Genomic DNA, 19,539 nt, shown 5'->3' with positions numbered 1-19,539 from the left:
CTCAAATTCATAGGCAAAGAGGCAGCTCCTTTCTGCCACATGCCTCCCAGGGGTGGAAAGCAGGTAGGAAAACACAGAAAGATAGAAAAATTGGAAAGAAAATATAGAATGATTCAAATTCAACAAAACATCATCCAACAAGCACAAAAGGCCTAAGTAATTTATGGGAGTCTTATGACAACAACTGAAAAGGAAAAGCAGGTTAAGGAAACAGATGTACGTGCTGCTTGGAAGAACATAGACCAACAAGTTTCTCTAAACCACAGACCAAAATGGATTAATCCAATTGTCAAAATTCCAAAAAGAGTACAAAAAGTTACCTGTTCAACTTATCATGTTTGAAGTAGTATTTTTTCAAGCCCCATAATGGATTTATTCCTTCCAATATGCTTTAATAGCTGCTTCTAAAATACTGGCTATTCAGGTGCTCTGTTCATAATTCACAAATTTAATCACATATGTGGGTATATAGGTGATATGCATTACCATCTCTACTTTCTAGAAGGAACTGAGACATTTGACACTTGCTTTAATTTATTCAGAAAGTGAGTTAATCTGCTCTGAGAACCATGGTTAAAAATATTGGGTGACTGTGTGTATACAGAGATGTGTTAATACACATCCATAGTTAATTTCCAAATTCCTGTTGGAGTTAAGACATGTGCAAGCATTTATGAGATTACACACATGGTCTTCACCGTATTAAATGAACAGCATTCTACTTTACACCTGTAGGACCCTAATTTATCTTAGGATCCCCTTGCTTGTAGCTAATGGAACAGAAACCCCTTTTTGTTGTTGTTATCTCTGACAGTATCTAAATAGGTCTCTTCCTAAAGAGACTTGGAACTTGTGGCTAAGGAGTTGAGAAAGGAGAGAGAGGTGAGAGAAGAAGAGAGTAGGAGAGCAAAACATTTTCATGAATGTGAAAGGATGGAGAGGGAGCTCAATGTTTGAACAGACCCCCATCAGAGCCAGGGAATGGGGTGGGGGTGCGACTCATACTCACATCCATTGCACGTTGTTTTTAGACTTCTTCTTAATGAGGTGGATGCCTTCCAGTACATTGGTGATATCATAAATCCTTCTCTTTTGCACTTTCAGCACCTCTGCTGCCTTGTTCAAATCCAAGACCCCATCAGGTGACTGGCTCAGTAGCTGAATGAACTTCTTGGTGAGCAGACCAAGTGATGTATCATACCGTGTTTTTTCTGAGGGAGATTTTGGAGCTTAAAGAAAAACAAAAACCCGAGCGGGTGGGGGGTAGGGGGAAAGGTAAAGAAATGAGGGGTTTCTTTGCAGCTGAGCAAGCCCCCTCTCCCAATGCAGCCCAAGTATTAGTATCAGAAGCAAAGCTGTTTCTGTGCAGTTACAGAGAAAGCTACGAAACTGCTTTATTAGAAAAGGAAAGGTCAGTTAAAATTCCTGTTTGTGAATTTCTCAGTGGTTTGTACTTTGGTTCATCCTATTCCCTGAAACTAGTAAAGTATCTCACACACAGTAGGTGTTCAAAAACATCTGATGACTGAATGAAAAAGTACGGTAGCCCCATGGGATCAGCACACGTGGAGTCTAACCCCATGGGGACAAGTGATGAATCCCCCCAGCATTTCATGCCGGGCTCAGACAGACCCACTTCAACTGGCCTTCCAGGCTCCAGGGTTGTGTGTGTATGTAACTTGTTCACCAACGTATCAAATGATGCTTCATTTAGATGAGTTTTTCAATCAAGTCTCCCTATCCCACTTGAATAAAATTTCTTTATTTAATATTGTACCTATTCTCTTATAGGTCACAGGTCAAGGATTTAATGGAGCAGTACACACAGCCTGTGGATTTTGTAATTCATAAACTACAGGAAAGGTGAGAACAAAGTCTAACGAGGCCAGAGCCATAAAGGACTAGCTAGCCATCTCCGACCTACTTTCCTCTCTCCCAGAAGAAAACGATCAAATCCATTGAAAGGGAAACTAGCAGCAATTCATTGGACTCAACCAATTCTTATGCTGAGCTAGAGATTTAGACCGACACACATTTGCGACTCCAGCACAGTTCGTCTACACTCACTTAGCCTCGGTCTCAGAAATAATGTGCGCTAAAGAAAGTTAAAATTAATTTGATTATAAAACGGAACAAGGAGCTTATCTTCTGAGTTGAAAAATGAAACTGCACACATTTCAAGAGGCCTCCCTTAAGTCAGTACGTAGGCACTGGAGTGACTCGGTAAACCTTTAGCTGGGTGTCTGCAGACACTGTATTTACTTTTTGGATAGGCACAGAAAGAAATGACAAAGAACAAAACATGGCAGAGTTATTCACACCTTGGCATCCTTCCAGCCGCAAGCTTTGAAAGTTGGGAGCCCACACCACAGAGAATCAGTGATGAAAGAATCCTTACTTTTGGGACTGTCTGGACTTCGCAGTGCAGCTCTCCCTTTGCCCTTTGGGGTTTTTAAACCATCCGAGAGGTACTGATGACCGCTTTCTCCTAGCTCCAGCCTTCGCTTGGCCTGGAATAAGAAAGTACAATCATTCGTCCCGGTCACATGGACAGTCACAAGCGAGGCTGTGTGGGATCTGGCCCCTGCCCAGTGCTGCAGCCTCATGCCTGCTCTCACACCTTGGCTCCGCTCGCTCAGGGTCTCGCCATTCCCCAAGCTCTCTCTCCATCTGCAATGATCAGCTGTATACACTCAGATGGACAAATCCAGCAACCCTTTAGGATTAGATCCAGAAGCCACGTTGTTCATTTATTCATCGATTCAACACATGTGCCAGGCATGAGGCTAGATACTGAGAATCCAGCAGGCACCATGGGACTGAAATTAACTTTCCCCCATGAGCCTTTGTTGCCCCTCTCCATCTCTGAGCTGGGCTGAACCCCCTTCGTCCGTGGTGCTTCCCCAAACGGCCTGTGTTTATTTGTATCATAACACTTATTAGATAGAAGACTTATTTTACTAATCTGTTTCTCATTTCCTTCCAGGCAAGGACTGTTTCCCATTTATCTTTGTATATACCTAGTGCTCAGCACAGAGCCTGGGTTTCTGTAGGTCTTCAATCACTAAGTGACGGTGGTAACACAACTCGTCACAGATTACAGATGGTCATTCGTCACAATAACAAATATTGCAAATACTCCATCTTGGGCTTCAACTAGTATTATTTCCACCATTTAGTCACCAAACTTGGCATTTAAATGAGAAGTACTCACAAAAGTTTTAAATTTATTTTCATGTCACTTTAAAATTATCCACTTAGTGTCTTCTATGTACTGGGCACCGGGCTTAGGGAACAGAGGTAAGGAAGATACATGAGGCCTTGCCTACCTAAGGCACAGAGTCCACAAGAGAAGACAGAGAATTAAAGAAATGATTGTTGAGTACTAACTGTATGGGCGTGATGGGTGTTTCAGACAAAAGTAACACCAACAAGACACTATACACGGCAAAGTGTATTTAGGTTTATTTTAGGGCTGGTTCTCCTAATGAGTGGTTCACAATAACTTCCCATGACACAGAAATGGAAATAATAATTTATCAACTGATGATAAATATTCAGCTTCTCTATGAAAGTTGTCAGCAGTTTGTGTTGTTCACTACAGTAAGCAACTAGCCACACGTGACTCAGTTATTAACACCAAAAGGTCACTGGTTCAATTCCCAGTCAGGGTGCACACTTGGGTTGCAGGTTTCATCCCTAGTAGGGGGGGTGCAGGAGGTAGCAATCAGTGTTTCCCCCTTTCCCTCTTTAAAAAAAAAAAAAAAAAAAAAAAAAACAATAAAAACATATCTTTAAAAAAACTGGGGGAAAAATAAAATGCTCACTGGATTTTGAAGACAGTACAAAAAAGGGGTAAAATATCTTAATAATTTTAAAACTGATTTAAAAAATGTACAATAGTATTTTGACTTTATAAAATAAGATATAAATAAAGTTATTATTTTACCTCTTTCCCTCTCTATTTTTTTTTACTATGTGGCTTAGATTACCTTACTATTGGCAAAACATTACTGTAAAGGCCTGCTAGTAAGAATGAAAATTCACAAATTTTTTTCAAATTCATTTCCCCCTCCCAAATACTGTCCAATCCTGTGTGTGCTTGTTGTTATGTTTGGCCCAGGAAAATTCCCTCTTCAACAGGCAAATGCCCCGATTGTTCTTCGGGGAGTTCCCCTTCCCAGCCTCAGTGCACACAGGTCTGTCTGGTCAGTCACTGTGGTCCGTTCTCCCTTCCCTCTTCCCTTTACCCACAGTGGCTGGTTAAGGCGGCACGTGACCAAAGCCAAGTCCAGGCCTTGTTCTGGAACTACTGGCAAGAAGGGGGGGATCTTCCCGGTCAAGTTGATAAGCTGGAAGCCAGGAGCTACCTGAGAATGGAAGCCCCACGGGGGAAAGCAGAGTGGAAAGATGGAGGCGAGGGGGCCCCACACTTTTCAGTTAATTAGTCAATCAAGGTGGCCTTTTTGCTTAAAGCACTTTGAGTTGAGAACCTGAAAGTGTGGTGTGGTAAGCAATAGCCTGTGGATTAGCTGAGTATGGTGGGGCTGGCAAGGCTGTTAGAGTGGCAGTTGTGCCCGTCACTTCATTGGAGGCTGGCTTACCTAAGAGGAGAGAAGAGCATTGCCATGGAGGCCATTTTTCTCTGTAGAAAGTAATCCAAGAGAGAGAGAGAGAGAGAGAGAGAGAGAGAGCGAGCCAAGTTCTCTGCCCATGCTAAAGTCCACAGAAGGGAGGCAAGTGGGAGCAGCATTTGGGGCCTGGAACTCTTGTGCCCCTAAGGCTGTATGCTCCTGAATCCTCACAATAGGGAACTAACTACCACTGGCCAGCGCTTTGGCAATATTACTTTTGCCAAAGGCCTATGGAAGCAGTAAAGTGTAGGCTAGAAACTGAGATGGAACCCTAGGAACCAGGACTACTCATGATGTATCCTGGTCACCAAGCACCGAATGTCAGAGTTCACCAAATCTAAATAACTAGACCGAAAAGTCTCCTTTATAAAAGCACTTGTATCGCCAGAGAATCTCTACATCTAGAGATTCTCAGCTTCCAAGACCATCAACCACCGAAGCCTATAAATCTATATAAAAAAATTCCAAACTTTGTTTGAGAGGGTAGAAATCAAGGTGGCCATATTGATTCCACAAGCAAGCCACATCTCCACCAAATCTCCAAGTGCCAGCATTTCCTGATGAGGACATGATGTGCTACAGGAGGCGACCACTGCGTGCTCCTTTTCTTTTCCAAATGGATGTTTCTTTGGCTTTCCTACCTGTCTCCCACTGTTCAGTGAGCAGGAGCTGAACGGGACTTGCGAGGACACACAGTACTTGCAGGTCCTAGATCAGAGGATGAGTGTAGTAACTGGATTCTTTGGGGAAAGGCTAAGAATTTTTACACATGCAGGAGTGGTATTATTTTAACTTAGCAAACTCAAGCACAAACACTTGCTGAGACAAATCAAAAACTAGGCAGGAGGATTTAAATAGTGCAGGTAGTCTCTGCCTACACCTCCCTGCCCTGGGCTGAGCACCAGGTCAGATTAAAATCTATTCTCCTTGGTCATCTTATTAAAAAAAAAAAAAAAGTTTATTGATTTCAGAGAGGGGGAGGGAGAGAGAAACATCAATGTGAGAGAGAGTCATAGATTGGTTGCCTCCCCTAGACCAGGGGTCAAACCAGCAACCTTTTGGTGTATGGGATGACATTCCAACCCACTAAGCTACACCAGCCAGGGCTCATCTCAAGTTTTGGTTGCTCTTAATGTGAACATCTTGCTGAACTGAGTTACCGTATTTTTCGGACCATAAGACGCACCGGACCATAAGACGCACCAGTTTTTAGAGAAGGGAAATGAAGAAAAAAAGATTCTGAAACAAATAGTGTCCTAAAATATTTTATGTGCATTAAAACCCAACATCACAGTCATAAACACATGTAATCAACCCTGTGAAGTAAACAGCAGCATTTAGAACCATTTTAGAGCCGGGCAAGCACACAGAGACCACACAGAGCCGGGCAAGTAAAAAAACTTTTTTTTTAAAGTATATGTGTAGGCTATATTTGGACCATAAGACACAGGGACTTTCCCCCCCCCACTTCTGGGGGGGAAAAAAGTGCGTCTTATGGTCCGAAAAATACGGTACTCAGTTTACAAACAGATTTTCATATTACATGCTCCCAACTAGTCAAGCAACTAATCTTTCTGGTGCTCCACAGAAGGCCCAGCCATTTGGTCTTGAGCAGGAGTCAAGGCTGGACATGAGAGATAATCTACATGGCACCTTCCTGGACCTCAGCTCCAACCAAGACCACCTTCCTCAGTAACGAATGATTGCACCGATAAGCCTTTCTGAAAACACAAATATGAAAATAACGGGTTAATGGTCAGGGGGCCAAGCTGTGGGCAACATCCCGCTTCTATCTGCCCGGCATTTGTTGCCCCTATTTTTGTTGTTGTTGGGGAAGGTTTCTATGTCTCCAAGCCTGAAAACAAAGGTTTACTATGACTCAACATCTTAAACTGACCCTTGCCATCAAGGTTACAAAGGTGAGGACTGTAATCTGGACCTACCAATCAGTGCATTCCAGTTCCTTAACTAGGTGACTAGCTTGGGGATGGGCCCATGAACAAAGTGGACGAATACATCAATCCTGGAATTTTTTTTTGAAAAGTACCAAGTTCTTCTCACTTGGAGCTATTAGGCAGAATGGTGTAAGTCTGGAGCTACCTGGCAAGTGAGCCAATAGAGAAGGAAGTAAAAAGCTGGAGAAAGGCTGAGCCCCAATACCTTTAAGGGAGGTGCAAGATACAGCCATGCCGAAAAGCATGCAGGTTTTCATTTCTGTGAGCCAACAAACTCCTTTTGTTAGAAGACCACTGAGTTAGATTCCTACCACTGGCCACCAAGAATCTGCATAGATATGGCTCTTTTATTAACTATAACACAATGAACATTTGAGTGCTTACAGTATTTCAGACACTATGTTAATTGCTTTCCAAAGGATTGTATTATCTCATTTTCACACAACCTCACAAGGTAGTTTCTATTATCTCCTCCTATTTTGCAAGAGAAAACTAAGGTTTAGAGTGTTTAATAACTTTTCTAAGACCCCACAGCTAGTAAGTATGCCTACACCAAAGTCCATGCTTATAGCCACTTTATAAAAATTATTGTAAAAAATTTCTATATAAAAATATTTGAGCTCAGCCTATGAAGCTCAGTGGCTGAAGGTCAACCCATGAACCAGGTCTCAGCTTGGTTCCCAGTCAGGGCACATGCCGTACAACCGGTACTTATGACGTGCACTGACCACCAGAGGGCAGACACTCAACACACAGGCATGAACAGACTGATGAATCTCAGGGAGAAGGGGGAGGAAAAGATTAACCAAAGATCTTATATGCATAAATCCATGCACCAGTGGGGTCCCTAGGCTTGGCCGGAGGGGATCGGGCCAATTCCATGCACTGGGCCTCTGACATCCCCCGAAGGATGCCGGATTGCGAGAGGGGGGACCCCACTGGGCCTTTAGTGTGTGTGTGTGTGTGTGTGTGTGTGTGTGTGTGTGTATGTTTTTAAGTTATTATTTTTTTAGTATTCCCCTTACACGTTGGTAATGTTAGAGTTTTGTGATTTACATGCCCAGAAACTTTGGGAATTTATTTCTTGGTTTCATTCGAAATAAACAAGTTAATTTGCATGAGTTCATGCCATATGCAAGGCTCTGGAGAAATTTAGCTGCTAAAAGACCTGAGCTTTTGGTCCAGGGAGAAAAACTGGAGCATGTGTTATGATTGGCAGTCCAGAAGTTGCCTTGACAGCAAAGGAGAGGGATCCCAACCAATCTAGGGAACTGCTCACTAACAAATTATTTGAACAGACATAGGTTCAAATCTTGGTATGTGTGACTTATAATGGAGATTATAGGCAATCTTTCACTTACCTGCTTAAGTACAAGATAGGCTATGCCATCATGAGTATTAATTGGGAAAATGATTATAGAAGTGTTGAACATCCATTAGTAGGATTCTCATTAAGTAAACAAGTCATTGTATAGTAATACAATATTATGCAGCTATGAAAAATAAGGTCATTTTAAATATTACTGCTAGAAATCAAACCTTAAGATGTGTAGTAAGAATAGTATGTGGTTTACTACCATTTGTGTAAAAATTTTCTAAAGGTGTGGTTGTGTATATTTTTTTAAAAAATTGTTTTAAGGTGTGGTATGTGTATTTACATAGACTATCTAAACAAATACCAAAGTAACTTAATAATGCTTGCCTTTAAGTAAGGAAATTAGGGATCAAGATTAGGAGAAAAATATGCTCTGTGTATACCCAGTTGTGTTGTTTGAGTTACAATGTGCATTTATTTTTAAAGGAGAGGTATTTTTTTAAAATAATGAAAGTTTTAAAAAATATCATAAAGATGATATCAATATAATAAATTGTTCAAATATTTTTAATATGTTTTATTTATTTTAAAGTGGGGGGTGGGGGAGAAACTTCGATGATGAGATGAGAGAGAATCATTGCACATTTCCTACTGGGGATCAAGCCCACAACCCCGGGCATGTGCCCTGATTGGGAACTGAACCGAGACCTGGTTCATGGGTTGACCCTCAACCACTGAGCCACATAGGCTGAGCTCAAATATTTTTATATAGAAATTTTTTACAATAATTTTTATAAAGTGGCTATAAGCATGGACTTTGGTGTAGGCATACTTACTAGCTGTGGGGTCTTAGAAAAGTTATTAAACACTCTAAACCTTAGTTTTCTCTTGCAAAATAGGAGGAGATAATAGAAACTACCTTGTGAGGTTGTTTGAAAATGAGATAACACATAATAAATGCCAGAACACTTAGCATATTAGCCTTTCATATATATATAGATATGTGTGTATGTATATATAGGTAGGATATATATTTATATGTCCTGGAGATTTATTTCTAGAGGGTGGGATACAAGTAGGTTTACAGGTGTATGTAAAACACAGTTTATTCTTGTATTATTTTCCATATGAACACTACTTTGCCCTACCTTGTATTTGGAAATACTTTCAAGAAATATAAAGGGGAAACGTTAAATTGTAGAAAGATATGTATAATATGATCACACAGGGATAAAAATTATAAAACTACAGATCTCCTGACCTGGCTGGTTTGGCTCAGTGGATAAAGCGTTGGCCTAAGGACTGAAAGATCCTGGTTTCGATTCTGGTTGGGGGCACATGCCCGGGTTGTGGGCTTGATCCTTGGAGGGTGGTGCATGCAGGAGGGAGCCAATCAATGATTCTTTCTCATCATTGATGTTTCTATCTCTCCCTCTTTGAAATCAATAAAAAAATATTTTAAAAAATTAAAAACAAAAAAACCCTATAGACCTCACTATAAAATTTTCTGTATCTAGAAGAAACGTCTGAAATGATCCACATAAATTGTTAGAGGAGATAATCTCTGAGAACTAAAATACGGGGTGTTGACTTCATGTTTATAGTTCTGTAGAATTTGATTGTATTTTTAAGTGATGTGACTATTATATACATGTTACATTTATCCCTTTCATCCTGGCAATTCCACTTCTTGAAGTACAATATATTCTGGGAACATTTGTGTTGTTTCTAGGGCTTGTTTGCTAAAAAACAGCACAGACAAGTGAGTGTTTTGAATATTTACATTTTTCCTCATGTGTCAAAAATATCAGAGGAATAATTCAGTATGTAATTGTACATCTATGTACTAGAATGTTATGCAATGATTGTCAGATATAAAGCTATACGTAAGTTTTTTGTTTTTTTTAAAATATATTTTATTGATTTTACACAGAGAGGAATTGAGAGGGACAGAGAGTTAGAAACGTCGATGAGAGAGAAACATCGATCAGCTGCCTCTTGCACACGCCCTACTGGGGATGTGCCCGCAACCAAGGTACATGCCCTTGACCGGAATCGAACCCGGGACCTTTCAGTCCGCAGGCTGACGCTCTATCCACTGAGCCAAACCGGTCCCGGCTATACGTAAGTTTTTAAAAAATAGATGATAAAGTAGTAAAATTGTATTTTTGTAGGGAAATTAAATACATAGAAATAAGATATTAAGAATACATACCAAATAGTTTGGTTATTAATCTTTCGGTAAGATTATGGTTTTATTTTCTTCTTAGCTTTTTACATTTCTAAAGGTACACATGGGTTACTTGCTTTACAAGACAAAAACAAAAAAACAAAAATCATTCCCATTTGAGGTGAAACGAAACAAGTCTGGTGATTTACTTTTAGACTTGAAAATTTTATGTGCCGTTCAATGTGCCCAACAGAAATGGGCTGTGATTCAGAGAGAGCGTCCCAGCCTCACAGGGAAGACAGTGTTGTTTTCATCTACCGTTCAACGAAGCCGCCAGAAGATTAAGTCAAGAAAAAGGCCCGGCCTGCTGTAGGTTAACAAACTGTGAACACTAAAATAAACTCCCTTTACCTCAGTTAATAGGAGAACTGGGCAAGGGAAACAACTAGATATATGATACATTTCTGTCTCAAAGCCAAACATGAGACAGGCATTTTGAACTAGGAAAAAGGGAAGTAGAAGAAAATGGGAATTAAATAAAAGGAATGAAGAGCAGTTTAAACACATTAGTGAAATAATCCAAAGAAATTTCCATTGGGAACCCAGGCCACAGCTGGATTTCTTTTGGATTCTGGCTATTGGCTCAGCAGGTTAGGGTACAAGCAGTTTAAGAAAAGAATATCTGGCTTCCAGTTGTGATTATATACTATTAGGTCTGCACCCTCTAGCAACCCGGGACCCCTCAGGGGATGTCGGACTGTGGGTTTCCACCTGATCCCCGCAGGACAGGCCAAGGGACTCCACTAATGTATGAATCCATGACCAGACAGCTAGTCTATCCATATATATAAAAATCTAAGCGACTCTTACAACCAGCTGACTGGTCGCTATGATGCGCACTGACCGCCAGTGGGCAGATACTCAATTCAGGAGTGCTGCTTAGCCAGAAGTCAGGCTCACAGCTGGCAAGGGCGGCTGCGGCAGCAGGAGCCTCTCCCGCCTCCTTGGCAGTGCTACCAAGCAGTGAGTGGTGGCAGCGGAGGCAGGCACAGCGGGGGCTGGGATGAGCAGGAGTGGCACGGTGCCTGGCCCTGGCTCCTCCCCTGCCACCTGCTGCTTTGTGCACTGCTGCATCCCTCAAGGGATGTTGGATGCACTACTGCATCCCTCGGGGCAGTCTAATACCCCCCAAGGGATCCCAGATTGCAAGAGGGCACAGGCCAGGCTGAGGGACGCCACCAATGCACAAATCTGTGCCCCGTATATATATATTAGAGGCACAGGGTCAGGGGCACATGCCCAGATTGTGGATTCGGAGGCAGCCCATCAATGATTCTCTCATATCACTGATATTTCTATCGGTTGCTTAGGCTTTTCATATATATATGAAAAGCCTAAGCAACCGTCTGTCCCTTGGTGGTCAGTGTGCATCATAGCTAACAATAGAAGAGTGGCTTAGACTTTTATATATATACCTGAGGCCCAGTGCACAAAATTCATGCAATGGGGGGGGGGGGGGGAGGTTGTCCCTCAGCCCAGCCTGCACCCTCTCTAATCTGGGACCCCTCGAGGGATCCGTCTCACAATCTGGGTTGCTGGCTCCCAACTGCTTACCTGCCTGCCTGCCTGATTGCCCCTAACCGCTTTTGCCTGCCAGCTTGATCACACCCTAACCACTCCCCTGCCAGCCTGATTGACACCTAACTGCACCCCTGTCAGCCTGATCGCCCACAACTACCCTCCCCTGCCAGCCATTTTGTGACCACATGGGGATGGCCATCTTGTACAAGGGTGTCAGTCAATTTGCATATTACCTCTTTATTATATAGGATATATATGTAGATATATTAATGTGGCTAACCATTTTTTTAAAATATATTTTTATTGATTTCAGAAAGGAAAAGAGAGGAAGATAGAAATATCAGTGATATGAGAGAATCATTGATGGGCTGCCTCCTGTATACTCCGAATCCACAATCTGGGCATGTGCCCCTGACCAGAATTGAACCCCGGACCCTTCCATCTGCAGGCCGATGTTCTATCCACTGAGCCAAACTGGCTAAGGCACTGACCATTTTTTAAATCAATTCAATTATTTATTAAGTGCCTGCTGTGTACCAGGCCCTGCAAAGGTGACAACTACAAAAGGCAATACGGTTGTCCTGCTACATAAGAGGGTCCAGGCAAATAAATAACAGGAAATGCATGACCAATACTGAACGAGCCCATGGTTGGGTTCAGGAGGGCAGGAAGACGGGCTGGGAGGAGAAGTGGGTGGGGATCTGGAGAGAGCAGTTAGAGGTGGCGGTGCTTGCGCCAAGTCCTGGAAGGTCAATGGGCTCTGTCCTACAGAGAAGTGAGTGGAGTTGGGGGGCTGAAGCGGCTGTCCAAGCACAAGCAGAGGCACTGAGACTTAGAGGAGCCCTGGTTCAGAGGTCCTGGCTGTAGGGAGAGACCTGCTGCACAGGATAAAGAAGGGCCAGACCATGGTCCCTCACTCACCATACTATTAGCCACACCCCCAACGTCAATCTTTCTCCAAGATGGGTTACCTAAGATGAAGAGCTCTAAGGCCATCTCCGGCTCTTGAGGCGAGAGGTCAATTCATAACCTAACATGAACGGTGTCTCTATGAGCCAATAGGTAAGAAGCCTAATCAGAAACCCAATTATTTCAGAAAACATTTTATTTCACTGCCCAGCCTCTAAACTAGGGGTGTCGAACTCAATCAGAGAAGGGGCCAAAATCTAAAATCCAGCCTAAATCGCGGGCCGAATGGTTTACTGAACAGTCATAAACTGTCATTGTGATGGAAACGCAGCAGAGTGCAGTGATGACAGCGCGGTGCGGGCCACATTGCAAGGCCTGGCGGGACGGATTTGGCCCGCGGGCCTTGTGTTTGACACATGTGCTCTAAACCTACCCCCCTATCACTAGAAGTTTACCAGTTTGTCTATATTGGTGGGAGGCACAGCCACCTTTCTATCACAGAAGCTGAAGAGCCAGTGGCATTTCTCAGCTTCCCTGAACCTTAGTCCAGAGCCGTTACTTAGGCTGGCACAGGCAGGCACGCAACCCTGGACTTGGAGTCTAGAGTCACTCCTGCAAGGAAGCAGACCAGTGGTGATGGCTGGGGAGCCTGGGAAGAGAGACTGGTGATGCTGGACTAGTTTCTGTGATTTGATGTTTTAGATGTGGTTCTGGTTATTGATCCTTCCTTCTTCCTGCCTATTCTCCAAGCTTGATTCTTTAATCGTCTTGACAATTTAGTTAGTTATTCAATATCCTCTAAATAAATTCCTTTTCTGCTCAAGTCAGCCAGAGTTGATTGCATTTTTATCAGTTGTTTTTCTGGAACACATCTGAACGATATGGAAGAGAAAACTTGCATCCTTATACATCTGAAATCTGTATTGCATCCACACTGGATAGTTTGGCTAGGTAAAGAACTGAAGGCTGAACACCACTTGTCTCAGAACTGAAAGCACTGCTCCAGTGATGAGAAATCTGCAGCTAGTGCTTCTCACTCCTTAGAGGCTATTCAATTTTTAACCTCCCTGCAACCTCCCAGGCCTGTCTTACCTTACAGTAAAAATCTCTTATGTATTCAGATGTGCGTCTTTTCTCACTCACAGTGTGAGAAACTCATGGGCTCCTAAACACTACGTTTGGATACTTATGTTGTAAATCATTCCTTCACTGTCTCTGTCTAATCTTTCTAAAATTCCTATTCTTTTTGGATTGATACTTTAAAAGTTCTTAGCTTCTATTTCTTTGTTTGTTTTTGGTTCTATTTACTTGTGTCCTTACATCAAGTTCAGCTTCCACTTTCTCACTTTAAAAAAAATTGGGGTAACTATATTTTTAATTTCCAAGAACATTTGTTTTACTTTCTGCTGAATCTATTTTATTGCATCTTGCTCTTGTTTTATGAATAGGACAGCTTCTCTGATACCCCTGATTATTTCCTTTAAAGTTTTCTTTTGTTTCCTATTTAATCTGTTTTCTTTATTGTCATCTTTTTCTAACCATTAAACAAAAACAAAAAACAAACAAACCAAAAAAAATCTTGACCCCACTATAGAATGTTGTAGTCTTTTCTCAAACATCTAGTCAGACTTTGTGTCTGTTCATATTTAAGAATAAAGCAACACACTGACATGTGGGAGCTGCATGATTCTAGTTGAGGTGATAATTCTATGCCAGGCAGAATGGAGCTAATTCAGCTATTCTGAGGTTTCTCAAAAATTATTTGTCTCCTGGATTCTGGACATTTATCCTGTATGAAGACCTTCACATGAATCCCTCCTGTACTCTTGGTTTTGCCACAGGAGATGCTGTAGTTTTCCAGAGCAGACCAACACTCTCTTTGGCCGCAGCTTCTGTTCTGCTAGACTGCTTGTCACGCCCCCATTCATTCTCTATATTCCAGAAATCTATTGAATTATCTTGTTCACTAAAGTCCCCACTCTCATTTTTAATGACGGAAGCAAAACAGTTTACTATTATTTTCATAGGGTTTCCAGGAGAAGAAGATAAATATGCATGACAATCTGCCTTTCTGAGCCAGAATTGGCCCCTATGTATTTAATTCTCATTTATCAGCAAGTGGTACTGACAACTATGTGTAAGGCACTGTGCTAGGCACTTAATATTAGTAAATAAAGTAAACAATGGTTTCTTTTGCAAATAGAAGCTGAAGCCCTAATATTTTTCCTTCCGAGGTCTCTATTCCAATAATTGAATATTGATCTTAAAAAACAAAACCCCCTGAAAACATATATATACATATATATACATACATACATATATATATATATGACTTTAGAGAGGAAGGGAGAGAGAAATCAATGATGAGAAAGAATCACTGATTGGCTGCAGCCTGCACAACCCCCACTGGGGATCAAACTCGGGACCCTTCAATACACAGACTGATGCTCCATTCACTGAGCCAAACCAGTTAAGGTCCTCTGAAAACCTTTTATAGGTTAACTCTCTATCTATCTATCTATCTATCTATCTATCATCTATCTATATTTTTACATATAATCTATACCAAATTAAGAGTGAAGAAGCACATGAGAAAGGCATGATTAATAACTTAGACCTATTGTTACTCAGGTCAAGTAAGAGAAAATGAGTAATATTTTTAATAAAAGAAATGATATGATAACTCTTTATATCTGTGAGTCAGAGTGGTCTCTAAATCTAAGCGGGCTAAAGTTTTTATCATCCATATAATGTTTAAGCTTTATTATTCCCTTTGAACTTTAAATTTTATATTCTTTTACAGAAAAATAAAGAGCAGGGAAAACTGAAATTAAACCACTAATTTAAAAGAGGGTTTTTAATTTATTTATATTACCAAATTCATAATGTTTCTTTTATTTCAATTATTGCTAACCTTAAATACGTAGTTATTGACCATAAAATGGAATTTAAGAATTATTCCCTTGAGACATCTGAATTTCCAATTTGGAGGTTGGCAAAAACATTTCAAGTACATTTAGTGATCGGTTATGAAGCTTAGGCTCTAATTCAGCTGCTCAGATGCCTCCCACAATAGTATACTTGAATCTCCCACCAGAGTATTATTTAGTTTATTTCTACTTCCCTTTCCAATTTCTAGTTTTCAGTCTTAATATTTTATTTTAAATCTGCACGTAAGGACATGATTAGAGAGAAGAAGACAGCGGGGAGAGAGAGAGGGAGAGGGAGAGGGGGAGGGGGAGGGGCAGGGGGAGGGGCAGGGGAAGGGGGAGAGGGAGAAAGAGGGAGGGGGAGGGAGAGAGAGGGGGAAGCGGAGAGGGGGAGGAAGAGAAGGGGAGGGGGAGAGGGAGGGGGAGGGGGAGGGGGAGGGGGAGGGGGAGGGGGAGGGAGAGAGAGGGGGAGAGGGAGATCAGTTACCTTTTGTATGCACCCAACCAGGGAAACCTGCCTCTGAGACTCAGGCAACCTTTTGGTGCACAGGATCATGCTCAACCAACTAAACCACTGTGACTGGGTTTGGGCTTAGGCTTTTACCTCATTTCAACACCAATGGAATACATAAGTTCACAAACATTTTCTGTAAAAGGCCACATATCAACACTTTAGACCTTGTGGGATATAGTTCGGTTGTAGTTACTCAACCCTGCTATTGCAAGAATACATCAGTAAACGTTCTCCCATTGAGGTATTAGTGAGTTTACTTTAGAACCCAGTTGCTAAAATGGCTTTCAGCATAGTGCTAGCACCTGAGGTCTCGGAAAAAGCATGTATTTAATTATCACTCTGGCTCCAAGGGATAGGGCACCTGGTCCTGGTGAACATAGTTTCACAAACTATCTCCTGGTGCAGGAGCATGATAAATGAAGTAAGAATACTCTTGAAAGACTATCAACATAAGAACTAATATGTTCTTACATTTAAATATCTTTAAAAGATAATTGACTATCTAAACCAAAACAGTAAATTGTATTGTGGAATTTATAACAAAGCAAAAAATACAAGATAGTAATAACATAATGTCCAGGAGATGAAAAATAAAAGCATTTTATTGTAAGATAAGTGGTATAACTTAAGCATGAATAGGTTAAGTGCAAAGAGCCAAGAATAACAAAGACAATTTTGAAGGAAAAAAAAATGATAAGAGTAGGGAGACTTGCCCTACAGATATCCAGATGTTTACTATAAAACTGTATTAATTAGTGAAATGTGTACTGGCCAGGATTAGGCAAATAGACCAAGAGATTAGAACAGAAAACCCAGAAACAAATTCACACATACAAGTTTAATGTCAGATATTACAAATGGGACACTGCAGATCACTAGAAAGGATGACTAGCTAATAAATGGTGCTAGGAAAATTATTTATCCGAGAATAAAATATGTAATTGTACCCCTAACTCAACCCACACAAATTCAACTCCAGACCTATATAAAGTTTTGCTCCAAACTTTAAAGCTGAAGTTATGAAATAAAGAAAATATTCCACTTCATAGGAGAAGTTTTCTTAAAACAGAAATGCACAGATCACACATGCACAAAACTGTTAAAATTAATTGTGATTATCAAAAGGCCATAATAAAATAATGAAGTCAAGCCACAGATTTGAAGAAAATATACAGGGTGGACAGATTATTATGATCTCTGAACGCATAATAATCTGGTCACTCAGTGTGAGTGTGTGTGTGTGTGTGTGTGTGTGTGTGTGTGTATTAGAGGCCCAGTGCATGAATTCGTGCATGGGTGGAATCTGGACAGCTTGGCCAGGGAGAGGGAACGTGTCTGGTTGTCCAGACTGCCTGCTGGTCGAACTCCTGGTCGAGGAGATAATTTGCATGTTAACCTTTTACTATATAGGATATACACTGAGTGGCCAGATCATTATGCGTTCAGAGATCATAATAATCTGGCCATTCAGTATATAGAATGCACATAACCTCCTTGGATTTATTATCCAGAATAGATAAGGAATTAGTAGAAATCAAAAAGACCCAAGTGAAATTAATAGAACCCAAGAGAAAACTAGGTAAAAGATGGGAATTAGGCCAAAGATGGTACTGAAGAGGCAAAATATTAAAATATGTATTCTGGGAAATGTGAATTAAAATTAAATAATTTTCATACTCATCAGATTGGCAAAAATTGCAAAGTCTAAAAAGAACAAGTGTTGAAAACATGAAAAACTTCTACAACCTGCTAATGGGGTGGTGGTGGAACCCCTTTTGAAAAATCTTTCACTAATATTTAGTGAAATCATGTAGCAAAAGAACACAAGTACAATACATATACAGAAAAGCATAAAAATACAGGGAAATAGAGAGAAAAAAGGGACCATACAATTGGGCAAGGAAACAATCTTCAACTGTACCGTTAATGTCATTGCATGGTGCTACTCTATGGAAACACATGATGACGGAACAGCTTCCATTTTTCTAATTACTAAAGAGGCATTCTGTTTCTGGAAAACATTTAAAATGCACTACACACAATACAAGATTAACCCCGTTGTAATGAAGAGTTTACCAACATGCCTACTATTTTTGAGAAATCTAGGCTTTAAAGGATGGAATGGAATCCTTGGAAAATGAGTCAAGTAATATTGATAAGACATGCACTGGTTCTCAGATGAGAAGTGAACACACAAACACCATACACGCGCGTGCGCACACACACACACCTTAAATTGGATTTAGAGAGAGAGAGGAAAGAAGTAGAAGCATCCATGTGAGAGAGAAGCATTGATCAATTGCCTTCTGTACAGGTCCTGACCTGGCACCAAAACTGCAACCCAGGTATGTGCTCTGGCCAGGAAATGAACTGGCAACCTTTTGTCATGCACAGTATGACAGTCAACCAACTGAGCCACTCTGGTGGGCAGAACACTAGTGAACTTCCTAAGTCTGAGGAAATGGATAAGGGAGGAGCCACACCGGGTGAGCGGGCAACACTGACAGCTGCAGTGATTCCACTATTAGGTTCTGCTTGACCCAGGATTTAAAGACCCCTTAATCTGGACTGCATGAAGTATGCATCCTCTCAGTTTAGATCTTCAGGGCAAAACAACACAGCTATCGACATAGAAAAGGCACAACTCCTTGAAAGAAATCCAATTCCTCCACTCTCATTCTGCAGTTTTATGACTCCCCAGGTTCTGGCACACAAATTGGACTTGAACTCCCTGTTATACTCACGTGGGCCAACATTTTGATAGAGATCATGATTCAGAAGCCTCTCACCCACTAAAGATTCACAATAAGATCTTGGCTTTTTTCTACTTCATAAGCTACTGCCTCTGAGGCACACACATGCGCACCCATGCGTACACACACACACACACACACACACACACACACACACACACACTAAAACAGAGAAGCCTATGGCAGCGATTGCTAATGAATATGAAGTTGTTTCATTTTCAAGGGCACATAAAAAAAGCTTGGAAACATACTAGGAATAAATGCTATGAAGATGTGGGATGGAATAGTGGTGCTACAATCACTCTGAATATATACAAACAAATTTGATGATACTGAACTCAATGAACAAAGAAAAAAACGTTCTTTACCTAAATAAGCTTTGGGGGGAAAAAGCTAATATGTTGTATAGGAAAGGGATGATGATAATGCTAACCTTTATTAAGGATAAAAATGAATAACAAACAATAAAGTTTATCAAGGACCTGACTTGATTCAGCAGCTCAATAATTAGAGGAAGAGCAACAGCTGATTTGAACAGGACTTTCACTCATGTGGAGCGAATCAGGTTCTTTTAACCAGCAATGGTGAGTGGCAGGAACAGCTAAGTTGCTACACTTATAGCATGTTTCCTTTTCTTACCAGTGGTTTTTTGTTTTTTTTCTTCTTTCTAACCATTTATCTCTTCACTCCCTATAGCCTATATACCTTAAAACATTTCTAGGCACCAGCTGTTACCTCAATAGGTATTTATTTATTAATTGGGAGACTAAGGATCTCC

At 41.0% G+C, this 19,539-nt stretch overlaps 1 protein-coding gene across 3 annotated transcripts in view; it reads right to left on the bottom strand.

The window, feature by feature from the left end:
- Positions 1-19,539, bottom strand: part of E2F3 (E2F transcription factor 3) — a 90,053-nt gene that overhangs the window by 10,951 nt on the left and 59,563 nt on the right. For 2 of the 3 annotated variants that reach the window (XM_036448132.2, XM_045584323.1), the window contains exons 2-3: positions 2,399-2,510; positions 1,010-1,211 (exon numbers count right to left, since the gene is read on the bottom strand). In XM_036448132.2, the coding sequence (XP_036304025.1) occupies positions 1,010-1,211; positions 2,399-2,510 (314 nt within the window). Of the gene's footprint in view, positions 1-1,009; positions 1,230-2,398; positions 2,511-19,539 lie in introns of all 3 variants that reach the window. The other variant, XM_036448131.2, reaches the window with a different exon arrangement.

The sequence above is a fragment of the Pipistrellus kuhlii genome, unplaced genomic scaffold (genome assembly GCF_014108245.1).
Source record: "Pipistrellus kuhlii isolate mPipKuh1 unplaced genomic scaffold, mPipKuh1.p scaffold_m20_p_2, whole genome shotgun sequence".
NCBI lineage: Eukaryota > Metazoa > Chordata > Mammalia > Chiroptera > Vespertilionidae > Pipistrellus > Pipistrellus kuhlii.
This window is presented reverse-complemented; position numbering and strand designations above follow the sequence as displayed.